General features: G+C 42.1%; 1 protein-coding gene across 4 annotated transcripts in view; it reads right to left on the minus strand.

Moving 5' to 3' along the window:
- The window catches only part of TTC7B (tetratricopeptide repeat domain 7B), a 135,990-nt gene that overhangs the window by 112,714 nt on the left and 8,923 nt on the right, over positions 1-14,353 (minus strand). For all 4 annotated transcript variants that reach the window (XM_084522757.1, XM_084522758.1, XM_084522755.1 and 1 more), the window contains exons 2-3: positions 2,102-2,256; positions 811-979 (exon numbers count right to left, since the gene is read on the minus strand). In XM_084522757.1, coding sequence (XP_084378883.1) covers positions 811-979; positions 2,102-2,256 — 324 coding nt within the window. The remainder of the gene's footprint in view (positions 1-810; positions 980-2,101; positions 2,257-14,353) is intronic.

Raw genomic sequence — 14,353 nt, forward strand, 5'->3', positions numbered from 1 at the left:
GGTAACAAACAGTATGTATGCATGTCAAACCCAAATTTAAACACAGCAGACCAAAGCAAACATAGTCAGACAGGAAATTCTCATAAACCTATGGCATACAAACTGCCACTTTCCTCAAAACGTTAACCCAGCTCACAGCCCACGAACAAGTTTTCTAAACTGAGATGGTACTGCCACCTTAAGACACCAGGCCAGCATTACAATTTTCACTATCCTATATTAATCAAAAAACATTTTCTGAAATTTAAAAAAGATACATATTCAGTGAAGATTTCTAAAAATTAAACTGCAAAAGAAAAACATTGCTTTAAGTCCTTTTCATTTATCATGATTACTTTACTCAATTAAGTAACAATTTAGGTTTATTCTAGTTTAACATAACCTAGGCTATGCATCTTAACATTCAGTACACAGCATTGTGAATCAAGGTTCTTCAATTTTGTCCACAGCAACTGAAGAACTGCACTACTTTTGTAACACAACTTTCAGGAACAGTGCCAATACTTCTAGTATCTTGCGAAAGTTATAGGACATTCAGATACTGAAGGACTTTTAAACACACATAAAAATTTGACTGGGTAACAGCAGGGTTAAAATGGAAATTTTAACAGAGGTAAGAGCCTTGTCAACCTAGCACAAGCTCTGGCTATTTTAAAGGAAATAAGCCATCCTCTCACTCATCTGCACATGTGGCACTGTATCACCGTGTTGATTATATGTATGCCAACAATTTCTTTCACTTTGGACAAAATGTTGATTCACTTTTTAAAACTATTTCTAACATTATTATATGGGAAAGAGCAATCTTACCTTTAGTAGAATATGCTTCAGCAATCATCCGTAACCTATATGGCGGCACAGCAGCTAGCTGCAAATCATCAACTCCAACTCTGGCATATGTATTCAGAGCTTCTTTGTAATCACCTTCCACATAGTTTAGCTTGGCCATAATCAAGTTAGCTTCTTGTAAGAATTCTGGCTAGAAGGAAGAGGAATAAGAAAGGTTTTGTTCCTCAGGAAAAAAAAAATAAAAAAAAAAATCTATCAAACCTGACAATTGTTCGGCATGTTTTCTGCATATACTAATTGTGGAAGCCCACAGTAGATATCTTGTGAGAGAGCAACTAATCACCAAAATTCTATCTTCATGTTATACTTGGGAAGCTTTGAGGTAGGGTGTGAAGCCACATAATCATTCTCCAGCAAGTTATTGAACAGCATCATCAGTCATTTTTCACATTCGTATGTTTGTTTACGCATGCACCAGTAATACCTCTCAAGCAGCAGACAGCTTTGCCAGGTAACAAAACTATTTAAAGACAGCCTATCATTACAACCCCTCCAATGATTTTTTCTTAACACCACAAGTACAGTTCAAAATAACAGTGTCAAATCTTAAGATTGTATTCCACAGCCTATATATTTAACGTGCACAATTTCAAAGCATCAGGGTAGAGGAAACATCTTGAAAAAAGGATTCAAGGAAGGAAAAAAGGAAGAGAAGGAAATCCTCCCATGAATCATTGGAAACACAGAAATGGAAGTTAGAGATGACTGAAAAGGCAGGTTCTCATCTTACAAAAGACACCTATGAATATAGAAAAATAAGTGAACTAGTACCTACAACAATAGTTAAGCAAAGAAGGAAAAGAATGATTAAGAACATTGAAAGTTTGTGACATAAACGCTCTTCTCAAGGATAAACCTTACTTTTCGTCCCCAAACATAACTTCAGAAGTCTTTCCTGCATACTCATGAGTCTATTACAGAAATTTGTCAAGTATTTTGTGGTTTTATAACCACATATTTCTACCTAATACACTCCAAAGAATAATTTATTTATATACAGCAAAGACTTCACTTAAGCATTTCATAAGTTGGTGACGATTTTCTTGTTATTGTAATGAAAGAAGATTTGAGAAATTTATCTGAACAAAAATCCACGAAGAAACAAAAAGACATGAAATAGCATAGCACTGATGATGTTCTGGGAATAACAATAAATCCACACACAAGAACTTTCCACGTTCATCTCCACAATTAGCAGCACACTGTTGTCCATTTCACATTTTCTAATTCTTGCTCAGACTGACCGACTTACCTTTAGGTTTCCTCTGTCAAGTGCTGCTGTGAGATGTTTCCTGACTTCAGTCAGCTTTGGCCTAGGGCCCCGTGGACTGCTATTCTGTTTAAGAGCATTTTCCTTCAGAAATTGTTCTAGTTTGGACTCTCCGAGGAGAAGTTCTGCCATGTCATCTGTAAATAAAAACACACACATGAAACATAGAAATCAGTTTATTTCACTAATGTTTTGGTGTAGACACCACTGCCTCCACTGAAAATTTTCAGATCTAAATTTTAAAAACAAACTAACCTAAACAAACACAAAGCCAATTACTCGGGTTTAACATGTCACATGGGTTCTTCATTTTACTTCTCAATTTATCTTTTATATGCATATAATTGTAGAATTAAGTCTGTTACGTTCTAGGCTGTAACAAATTACAGTAGTAAACTATCTCCTTCCCTTCTACCTTAAAAAGCAACATTTGATTCAAAAGCCTCATTGACTCTGCAGCATTCTGCATGTATAAAAACACACCTGTGTTCTGAAATGCATCCACGCATGTTTAACTGTTTAAAGAATACTGCAGAAGAGAAAGATCTCAGTTTTCAGATGAAGACAAGACAAGTCACAGATGCAGCCTGGTTACCAGCCAGCTTAGTTTTCAGGCTTTCAGAACATGGTTGTCAGATTCCTCACTCAAGTTTGCAGTAACAATTTAATTCCTCTACCCACCAAACATACTTTTGCTGGTCACCTCATCTTTAGGTCAGATGATACCAAGTAATTTTAGGTGCCACACTTCTACCTGTACTTTACTCTTTTAGGAGCATCTTTATGCCTCTTTGTGCGTTTTATTTTGCTTAAACTGTGAGCTTTCTGTATAATTTATCTTTGTGACAACAATGCACTCTGGATACAGCTTTGATGTATGCTAGCCAAAAATGTTGGTCCCTTGAAAGATAAAGGAAGGAAAAATAAATTATTTCCCTAGCGCACCATTACTTTGGAGACATTCTAAAAAGCAGTGACACTCAACATCTTTCAAATATGTATTATATGCATACAATTCCCAGTCTAAACCAAAATATTACTACTGCTCAATAATATACCTACAGCATAACAATAAAACTTTATTACCCACTAATTGCCAACTAAAAGCTTCTATTTACCTATTCAATGCTCATATAGCAAAATATATAGCTATTTAGCTGCAAATGGGAGTTTGACATGCATCAGCAAGTCCAGCATAAAATTTCCACATTTGTTAATCAAGAATTTGATCAGTTTACAAAGCCTGACTGAAAAAAAATTCACTTTAAATATCTGATGTACCTAAGTGTACAGTTTAACAACAACAAAGTCAAATTTAAGTTCTGACAAATGTGAAGACTGAGCAGCTTAGACTATACAGCATTGAAGGTTAACTAATCTCCTTGCATACTAGAAATTTAATGTTTCTGAACAGAATTAAAATGAGAAAAGTTCTACAGTAAATAATAATTGTTTTGGTAAAAGCACAAGAAATCCACTTTTAGCTGTGTTAGCAGGGAACAAGCAAATTAAAGAGGACTTCAGTATTTGGTCTGTCAGGACGGAGCACATTTATGATTTAATATGGCTTGTAAAGTCTTTCCTGTGCTTAGAAAAAAGGAAGAAGAAAAAACCTTTACCACAGAATGAGTTTTATTCAAACATTACCATCAGAGTACATCAGAAAGCAGGGAATGAGACGCTCACTGCTCTCAGCACAAGCACCTGGAGGGACCAGGCCCAGGCCTTGAAACCCCATGTCCGTGGCCCCCCGCCACCAGCTCCGAGTCACGGCCAGCCACGCTCCCAGGCCTGCCTCAACACCTGCTGCGCTCTGCTCTCTGGGGAAGAGCAAGAGGGACAGCTAGAAACTTCCCCTTTACCACAGCAGATCATAGTCCTGGACCACACCACTCTCATCCGCAATTTGCACAATTGCTATGTTTAATTCCACAGGCAACCAAGACTGCTAACACTGGAAGTTTCTTTCTGAAATCCCCTGAGGAAATGAGAGTAGAGAAGGACACAGTTTGTTCCCATAAATTCACAATGTTACCAGCATATTTCCAGGAATATTTAAAGCAACTTACAATAATTTTGTTTTTCTTTCACTGAAGTCTTTTCAGCAAGAATGAAAAATAAAAGATATGTCAATGTACTAAGTGGGGAAAAAAAAAGATATGGGGAACACACTTCCGCGGCAGCGCAGGTGACTCAGGGCCACAGCCAGTTAGTTTTGAGTATTTCCATGGACTGGGATTACACGACCCCTCCAGACAACCTGCTCCAACATTTGACTGTACTCACTGTGGAAAATATTACCTTGCTATCCATTCCACATTTCCCTTATTGCACGTTTTTGGCCCTTGCTTCTGGTGCTTTTGCTGTACGTTTCTGAGAAGAGACCACTTCTGTTGTCAAGGTGGGAAGAGAGATGACAGCAGTAGGATCCCCTCTTACCCTTCTCTTTTTAAGATTTAGCAAATACAGCTCTCAGCTGGTTCTCCAAGGACATGTGCTCCAATTCCCTTATCTTGGTGGCCCTCCACATAGTTCACTCTACTATACCAACGTCTTTCTCATTCTGGGGAACCCAAAACTAGGTGCAGTATTCCAGAGGCTGTCTCACAAGTGACTAACAATAGGGGACACTAATTTCCCTCAAACTGGTAACTACACTCCATTAATGTGGCACAGAGTACAGTCGACCTTCATTGCCACAAGGGTTTGCTGCCAAATTGTACTCTCATTGTTGTCCACCATGACCTCCAGATCCTTTTCTGCAAAGCTGCTTTTTAGACAGCTGACCCCAGGATATCCTGCAACAAACAGTCATTCTTTCTCAAGTACAGGACCACAGTATTTGCCTTTGCTGAACTACAGGAGTTTTTACAGAATCATGGAATGGTTTCTCCAGCCTGTTGATATCCCTCAAAATGGTAGCCCTACACTCCCCCCAGTTTTCTATCACCCACAAAATTACCTAGGGTGCATTCTCAATGTCTAGGTTGCCAAGAATGATAATAAACATCATTGACTGCAGTATCCACCCCTGAAAGACCCCACTTATAATGGTCCACAAATTTCTTTCATTAGTAGTATTATCTTTATTTATAAAAACAAAAACCCCACCTCTGACCACAAGCCTCTGAGCACAGCCAGTTTTACACTTTCCTCCTAGTCCACCTGTCTTTTCAATGTAGCTACAAGAACACTATGGGGAACCAAGTCTCAAGTCTTGCTGAAGTTAAAGCCAACAATACTCACTGGTCTTCCCTTTATCCATAGTCAGTCACTTCTAATCAAAAGAATCACGGAATCACAGAATTTCTAGGTTGGAAGAGACCTCAAGATCATCGAGTCCAACCTCTGACCTAACGCTAACAGTCCCCACTAAACCATATCCCTAAGCTCTACATCTAAACGTCTTTTGAAGACTTCCAGGGATGGTGACTCCACCACTTCCCTGGGCAGCCTGTTCCAATGCCTCACAACCCTTTCAGTGAAGAAGTTCTTCCTAACATCTAACCTAAAACTCCCCTGGCTCAACTTAAGCCCATTCCCCCTCGTCCTGTCACCAGGCACGTGGGAGAACAGGCCAACCCCCACCTCGCTACAGCCTCCCTTGAGGTACCTATAGAGAGCGATAAGGTCGCCCCTGAGCCTCCTCTTCTCCAGGCTGAACAAGCCCAGCTCCCTCAGCCGCTCCTCGTAGGACTTGTTCTCCAGGCCCCTCACCAGCTTCGTCGCCCTTCTCTGTACCCACTCAAGCACCTCGATGTCCTTCTTGTAGCGAGGGGCCCAAAACTGAACACAGTACTCGAGGTGCGGCCTCACCAGAGCTGAGTACAGGGGGACGATCACTTCCCTAGCCCTGCTGGTCACACTGTTCCTGATACAAGCCAGGATGCCGTTGGCCTTCTTGGCCACCTGAGCACACTGCTGGCTCATATTCAGCCGACTATCCACCATCACTCCCAGGTCCTTCTCTGCCTGGCAGCTCTCCAACCATTCCTCTCCCAGCCTGTAGCTCTGCTTGGGGTTATTGCGCCCCAGGTGCAGGACCCGGCACTTGGCCTTGTTGAACTTCATGCAGTTGACCTCAGCCCATCGGTGCAGCCTGTCCAGATCCTCCTGCAGAGCCTTCCTACCCTCAAGCAGATCGACACATGCACCTAACTTGGTGTCATCTGCGAACTTACTGAGGGTGCACTCGATGCCCTCGTCCAGATCATCGATGAAGATATTAAAGAGGACCAGCCCCAGCACCGAGCCCTGGGGGACGCCACTAGTGACTGGCCTCCAACTGGACTTGACTCCATTCACCACGACTCTTTGGGCCCGGCTATCCAGCCAGTTTCTAACCCAACGAAGCATGCGCCAGTCCAAGCCAAGAGCAGCCAGTTTCTTGAGGAGAATGCTGTGGGAGACGGTGTCAAAAGCCTTGCTGAAGTCAAGGTAGACCACATCCACAGCCTTTCCCTCGTCCACCCAGCGCGTCACTTTGTCATCGAAGGAGATCAGGTTCGTCAAGCAGGATCTGCCTTTCATAAACCCATGCTGACTGGGCCTGATCGCCTGCTTGCCCTGCAAGTGCTGCGTGATGACTCTCAAGAGGATCTGCTCCATGAGTTTCCCTGGTACTGAGGTCAAACTGACAGGCCTGTAGTTTCCCGGGTCTGCCCTCCGGCCCTTCTTGTAGATGGGCGTCACGTTTGCTAGCTGCCAGTCAACTGGGACCTCCCCCGATAGCCAGGACTGCTGATAAATGATGGACAGTGGCTTGGCCAGCTCCTCTGCCAGTTCTCTCAGTACCCTTGGGTGGATCCCATCCGGCCCCATCGACTTGTGCACATCCAAGTGCCGTAGCAGGTCACCAACCAGTTCTTCATGGATAGTGAGGGCCGCATCCTGCTCCCCATCCCCTTCCACCAGCTCAGGGTACTGGGTATCCAGAGAACAACCGGTATTGCCGCTAAAGACTGAGGCAAAGAAGGCATTGAGCACCTCCGCCTTTTCCTCATCTCTTGTAACTAAGTTTCCCCCCGCATCCAGTAAAGGATAGAGATTCTCCTTAGTCCTCCTTTTTGTGTTGATGTATTTATAGAAACGTTTTTTGTTATCTTTAACGGCAGTAGCCAGATTGAGCTCCAGATGAGCTTTGGCCTTCCTAATTTTGTCCCTGCACAGCCTTGCTACATCCTTATAGTCCTCCCTAGTGGCCTGCCCACTTTTCCAAAGATTATAAACCCTCTTTTTTCTCCTAAGATCAAGCCACAATTCTCTGTTGAGCCAGTCTGGTCTTCTTCCCCGCCAGCTCGTCTTTGGGCACGTGGGAACAGACCATTCCTGCGCCATTAAGATTTCCCTCTTGAAGAGCGCCCAGCCTTCCTGGACCCCTCTGCCCTTCAGAACCACCTCCCAAGGGACTCCACCAACTAGTGTCCTGAGCAGCTCAAAGTCAAAGGTTAGATACCCCCTGACAAACCCACATCAGTCTATCCCAGTCACCTTCCTATCCTTCCAACCAGTTTCCTGGATATACTTCCCAATCTTCCCAGGGCCTGCGTTAGACTGACCAACCCACAGTCCGTGGATCCTCCTTCTTGACCTTCTTGCAAACAGCCATATTTGCTTTTTTGTAGTCACTAGGAATGGCCTTTGATCTCCAAGATCTCAAAAATGACAGAATATCCTTGCAATGACATTGGGCAGCTCCTTCAGCAGCACTCTGACACAACCTGTCCTGGCACCATGGCTTTGAGGATGCCCACTTTGCCTAACGCAGTCTTCCACTGTTACGGTGCAACGCTTCACTCCATGAGACCCTGACACTGCTGAGGAACCTGAGAGGTGTGAGTGTGGGCCCCACCAGTACATTCAGCAGCAATGAGGTACTGAGGACATCATCTTTGTTCTTTGTCACTTGGTCTCCAAACCCCACACAGCAGCAAAATCTCATCCTTCCTTTTGCTGCCACTATACCCATAAATTGCCCTTCGTGTCTCTTACCCGTTTCAGCCTCAGCTGAGCTTTGCTTTTCTCTTTCAAACCCATTCATGTGCAAGCAATATCTCTACACTTCTGCCAGTCCAGCAAATCACATGACACACCATGTCTCCAATTGCAGTAAGATCACTGCTTTGCAACTGCACACAGGTTTCTAATTCCTCCACTACCTACAAAGTAATAATGACTAACACCTTAAGGATGCCACCAGCATGGAGTAGTTTTCCATCAGTATCAACTGATCTTCTGCAAGCACTGATACAATACACTGAAATGCATAAATCAATGGACAGTTATCACTGCAATAAAGCAAAATTTCCAAGGGAAGCAAGATACTAAAATAAATTTTGACTTATTTTTTAAAGAAACACAGCACTTTGTTGCAGTTTATTTTCTGCATGTTCCTGCTTTTTCTTCAGAGAGAAGTCTTAGTCCAATTGATAAATACTACCCGCTTGCTTGCATAACTTCACTTTTAAGCTGCAAACTAAACAAGGTATTAAACAGACCAAATCTAAACCTGACATTTCCTATGAAAACCCATTTGCTACAGTCTTACTCTGAATTCCACATTATAATAATGCAAGGGCTATGCTAAGGTAAACAAAAAATAAAGCCAGATATTATGATCAACGTTACACTGCTCAAAGACAGCTTTTACATACCACGCCACAGGACTGCACTTCCTCCAGCTGTTCCACCACTCTGGAAATCAAAGCATGTTAATTGCATGCACAGAAAAGAGCTGTTTTTACATTGCAATGCAATTCAGGTTAGATTTCAGTGTAAGAAATGTAATGTGCTAATCTAATGAAAGGATCTCAGAGATCAGAGGCCCACTCCAAACCTAAAAAACTGTTCTCAAGAACAGGATACAATTATTTGCCTTGCAAAAAATTGGTCACTGAGGAACCCTTTAGCACAGGCATTTTATTAATAATATTCAGAACACTCTAGTGTGTTCTGAGTATACAATTTCTGTTTATAAGCCTCTTGACACTTTAAAAAGGCAAGGAAAAAAAATGAGAGCAGCCCTTGAAAATAATTCTTGAGGTCAGCACAATAATGACCTACTTGGGAGAAGAACAACAAAGATGAATTTTGCAAATTATATTTTAAAGCTAAGTAGTATCTTAAAAGTGGATAATAATATGTCAAACTGTTTAAGCATTAAAGGATGATATTTAAGCAGATACTTCCCCCCTGATCTGTATCCATCACAGTATTTAATTTAACAAGCAAGATTCCTCTTTTGCTTTTATTCAGTTCAGCACTCCACTGAGCAAATTTTCCTTCCAGAGAATGTTGAGGGAACACAAATGCCAAACATAGTAAGGCATCCAAATGACACTTTGAAAACAGTGCTTTGGTTCAGGATCTGAAATACTTTCCAGGATGCTTGCAATGAAAAGAGCAAGGTCTACCATTGACATTCTTCAACACTTCAAATAGTAGAATTTCTAACATGCCAAAGAAAGTATCACACATGCTTTCCCTCTCACTGTATTCCTTTTAGTAGGTCTCAAAAATCCTGGCCCACACTCCTGGAACATGCATTTCTTTCAATTAAATGCAGCAGTTTCTTTGTGGAGAGACAGGTTAAACAAACAGACAAACAAACAAAAGAAAAACACACATGAAGAATGTGCACCAGCTGCAAGAGATGTTTTGTTTATACAAACTGCAAAATTGGCATGGAAGCATGTGAAACAACTAGTCTGAGAGGTTGCAGTGCATAAGTGGACATCCTGAAGAACAAGTTACACACTAAGGAAAAAGAAAACAAACCTTGTACTGTTACATGTGAAAATGCATTCCCTGAGGCATGAGGATTCTTAAAACAAAGTCCTGAAAACATCCCTGTTACTAAAGGAGAAAGCTGTCACCTTGCCTGTAACCAAAGAACAGCACCAGCACACGCAGTAGTGGAACGTAGCCATAATCCCCTCCAAAATCTGGTTGCTCAACAGCTGACAGCAAGAAGTGCTGCAGACAGAGAAGGACCAGCTCTTGAAGCTCCAGTTCTTACCCACTCCTGGGGCACAGTAGAACAAGGCAGACCAAGACAGATTTAGCACTCCACAGAAAGTTTTTAAGGTTATTCCTCTTACATACACAGCAGAATTTCTCACACTATGGAAAGTAAAAGGAAAGGAACAAGAAGAGGACAGATGGGCCTATGCAAAACTCACTAAGTTGAACAAGGCCAAGTGCAAGGTGCTTCACCTGGGTCAGCCCAAACACGAGCACAGGCTGAGTGATGAGTGGATTGAGAGCAGCCCTGCAGAGAAGGATGTGAATTGGTATTGGTGAATGAGAAGCTCAATGTGAGCCAGCAACATGTGCTTGCAATGCAGAAAGTCAGCTATATCCTGGGCTGCATCAAAAGCAGTGTGGCCAGCAGGGCGAGGATGGTCATAGCCCCCCTCTGCTCTGCTCTTGTGAGACCCCACCTGGAGCCTGTGTTCAGCTCTGGGGCCCCCAGCAGAAGAAAGACAGGGACCTGTTGGAGTGAGTCCAGAGGAGGGCCATAAGGATGATCAAGGGCCTGGAGCACCTCTCCTATGAAGACAGGCTAAGAGAGTTGGGGTTGTTCAGTCTTGAGAAGAGAAAGCTCCAAGGAGACCTTATTGCAGCCCTCCAGTACCTAGAGTGGACCTAAAGTTTGCCCAGAGAAGCTGTAGGTGCCCCATCCCTGGAGGTGTTCAAGGCCAGTCTGGATGGGGCTTTGGGCAGCCTGGTCTGGTGGGAGGTGTCCCTGCCCATGGCAGGGGGCTGGAAGTGGATGAGCTTTAAGGTCCCTTCCAGCCCAAACTATTCTGTGGTTCTAAGTTGAACCTGAAAAATGTAACTTTACACCTCTCTCTCTCTCTCTCTCTCTCTCCCCCCCCTCTTCTCCACTCTAAGTTTCTCCTTTCTGACAATGACTAGAAAAAATATACTGCTGTCTCTAAAGGAAGGACACAAGCAAGATTAAGGCCTTATGTTCATGTTGGTGCATACTCAGAAACTATCCTGACACCTGAAGATGAGAATCAAAGTAGCCTAGAGCACCCAGATATTTTGTTCCCATCACTGGCACAAAGGAAACTACCAACTCATGCACTACCTAGCAATAGTCACAGCGCAGCAACATGCATTACACATACTTTCCTTCAGAGGAGAGGTGGGAGAGGAGAAAACAACAGCTGAAACTTATACATAGATCTGTTTAAGCATCAAACCAGAAGCTATTATTTCGGGTCATCTGCGTTTGGCACAACGTGCCGCTTCCCTGCAGCACTGCCATATACCATGAGATAGTACTGCAGGAGAAGCAATCACTGTCAGACTGCCTTTCATCACTGTCCTGGTTTCAGCACTCCACTCATGCAGCCTCTGATGACTAACACTGGAAGACCACTGGTCGCAGAACACAAGCCATAAAAGTTACTGCAGAGAAGGATTTTCTTTTTTATCGCGTTACTCATCTGCTAAGTCGGTGAGTCAGGGCCAGAAATTGGCAATAAGGTTTTATATCAAATTATGACTGAAGGAGTGCTCTATTAACAAAGCGTTGGCTTGAGGCTTACCAGCCATCCTGTGAAAGTCAGATTGTTACAAGCACCACGGAGGTTGAGAGTTCCAATTACACGGACATTTCTAAAAGGAAACATTTATGAACCCATAGGTCTGGCAGGGAGATTTTGATCAGTATTATCTATTCCTTAAGACATTCTGTAATAATGTAAGTAATGTCTGAGAAAAAAAAAAATGTTTTTCTTTCTTTTAGCACACATGATCTAATTGTTCTCTAAGACACTTTATTAGGAATTAAACTGTGTAAACAGCATACTTTGCATACCTTGAAGCCTAGCTTCAGTTCATCTAAATAGATGTTTCAAAAATAAAACCTGTTGGTAAACAATTCCAGTACCATGAAAATCACTTTGCCACTTTCAGAAAACTGAGATACTTACGGATCACTATAAAATTCCTGGTATTCATCAATTCTTCTGCTGAAGAGTCCATCAGCACTAATTACAGAGTAGAGCTAGCTCTATATCACAATTGCATAACAGAACCACTTCCTAGCTGGAGAAGGACAGGCTAGCTTGCCCATCTGTTTCTACAAGATCACAGCATCACTGATATTGTCCACTTGACTAATATGAAATTCTCTGCCTGTAGTTATAGAATCATGGAACATCCAAAGTTGGAAGGAACCCACAAGGATCACTGGGTCCAAATCCTGGCTCCACACAGGACCACCCAAAAATCAGACCATCTGTCTGAGAGCATTGTCCAAATGCTTCTTGAACTTCAGCAGGCTGGGTGCTCTGACCGCTGCCCTGTGGAGCCTGTCCAAAGACAAGTTTCTAATCAGAGGCTGAGCACCTTGGTAATGCAAGTCAAACTCATAGATGCTTTAGGTAAAATAACCATTTCTGTTAGCATAGGAAGCAAAAGCAAAATAAAAAAGATGTTTCTACACAGGCCTGCTGTTTTCTTTCAGCTTAGAGAAAGCTTAGCCGCACTCATATAGTGTCTTGAGAAGAACCTTGTGCAGGCATAGCTATCCCTCTGTGCAATACGTATCAACCCTGACCATCCTGAAAACAAGAGTAAAGGCTGGCCTAAAGACAGGAGAAACCAAACAAGAAGTAACAAAAACACACAGTAACATGTCTTTGTAAAACAGTGCCTAAAAACAGCGTCATGACAGCTGCTTTGCAACTTGGTTTTTAACATCTACTTTTTGAAGCAACATTGTTACCATATCATTGGGATCCAAAGTAGTTACAGAAAAACAGAGAATTACAAAAAAATGAATTATCCACTAAATTATATGCTAAAATATAAAATACTTTCTGATGAACGTTACCATAATCTCAAGGCATTTGCTGAAGAACACAGGAGTTGTTAGCAGTCTGTTTAGGAGAAATATCTATTTCTAATTAATTTCCTTTCTAAAAGTAGGCTTAAGCACAAAAAGGAGAAAAAGTGAAGAATGACTACACTGCACACAGCTCAAAAATACAAACATTTAACCTCAAAGGAATACAGAACAGGGGCTGTTTCTCTTGCCTGCAGAATCATTCTCCAAGAGGTGATTTTAAAATTTCATTTAATCCCAGAGCACACCACGATAAAGCCATAGTGAATGATTAAGTGTTCAGAATAAAACTAATGAATCTGTTACCTGTTGTTCTGCTGAGTAGCTGATAGCTGCTTTATTAAAGTGTTACTTCTCCTGTGGTGGTTCAAGTCTTGGATAAAAATCAAAGCAAAAATAAAAAATGTTATCTAGGCTACAAGTACTGTTCATGCATTTTCTAAAATGTTCTTAATATTCATGCAGAAAATGTAAAATAGTTTTAAAGGGTACAATAATTATTTGCTTCAGTTGCTTTTAATAGCACGATGAAATACTGGGATGGTGCAATGCAAGAGTGCCTCTTACAGTTGTTAACACCTCTCTGGCAACAGCCATCAGAAACCCAGCTCCTGGTATCAAGGCTCCATGCACAAGATGTTCCTCTGCAATTAAACATCGCTGTTGTTCTGCTGTGGTACACCAGCAAGAGTGTCCGTGATCCTGTGCTAACAAAAATAGTTGCATCTTACTCAGCCTTTACAGCTCAGCATCTCAAGCCAGAAAGAGTATGTGGGGGGGGGAGAAGTTTCCTTTCTTATATGCCAAATGGTCACATTTTAAAAGAATTATTTTTAGTGCTTTTTCTTTTTCTCTCTCTCTCTTCTGAATTACACAGCTGCAAGAAAAATGTGCACAATTAGGATAAAATCTCCTCCCACAAAGATTTCAGCAAAGAGGCTCAACCTCAGACTCAAGCCCCAAGGATGTGAATTTGAATAGGAAGTGCTTAGGAAGAGGAAACACAGAGCAAACTAGCTACGGAATCTGAGGTGAGCAGCCACACAAGCTCTAATCTTTCCTTGTGAGTAAACAGATAAAGCTAGAAGCATACTGAATCATTTCACACACTCTCCACCAAAATCTTCAGTGTCTCAGGTAACATATTTCAGAGTGCTTAAAATGCATAATTGTCTGGATGCATTTAACCAAGGGGATACTGTTACCATCGCTGAAAATGAAGACACTGCAGGAGGTGAGACCAATTCCATCAAGTGTGGAGTTGTCAGAACAGAAAGAAGCTACCGCTGCATCACCTGGGCTGCACTGGATTCCAGACAGAAAGAAAAAATCCTCGTGTCTGAACACAGGGCTACTCAGAAATGACAAAG

Source organism: Aythya ferina (genome assembly GCF_964211825.1).
Source record: "Aythya ferina genome assembly, chromosome: 5".
In the NCBI taxonomy this organism is placed as follows: domain Eukaryota; kingdom Metazoa; phylum Chordata; class Aves; order Anseriformes; family Anatidae; genus Aythya; species Aythya ferina.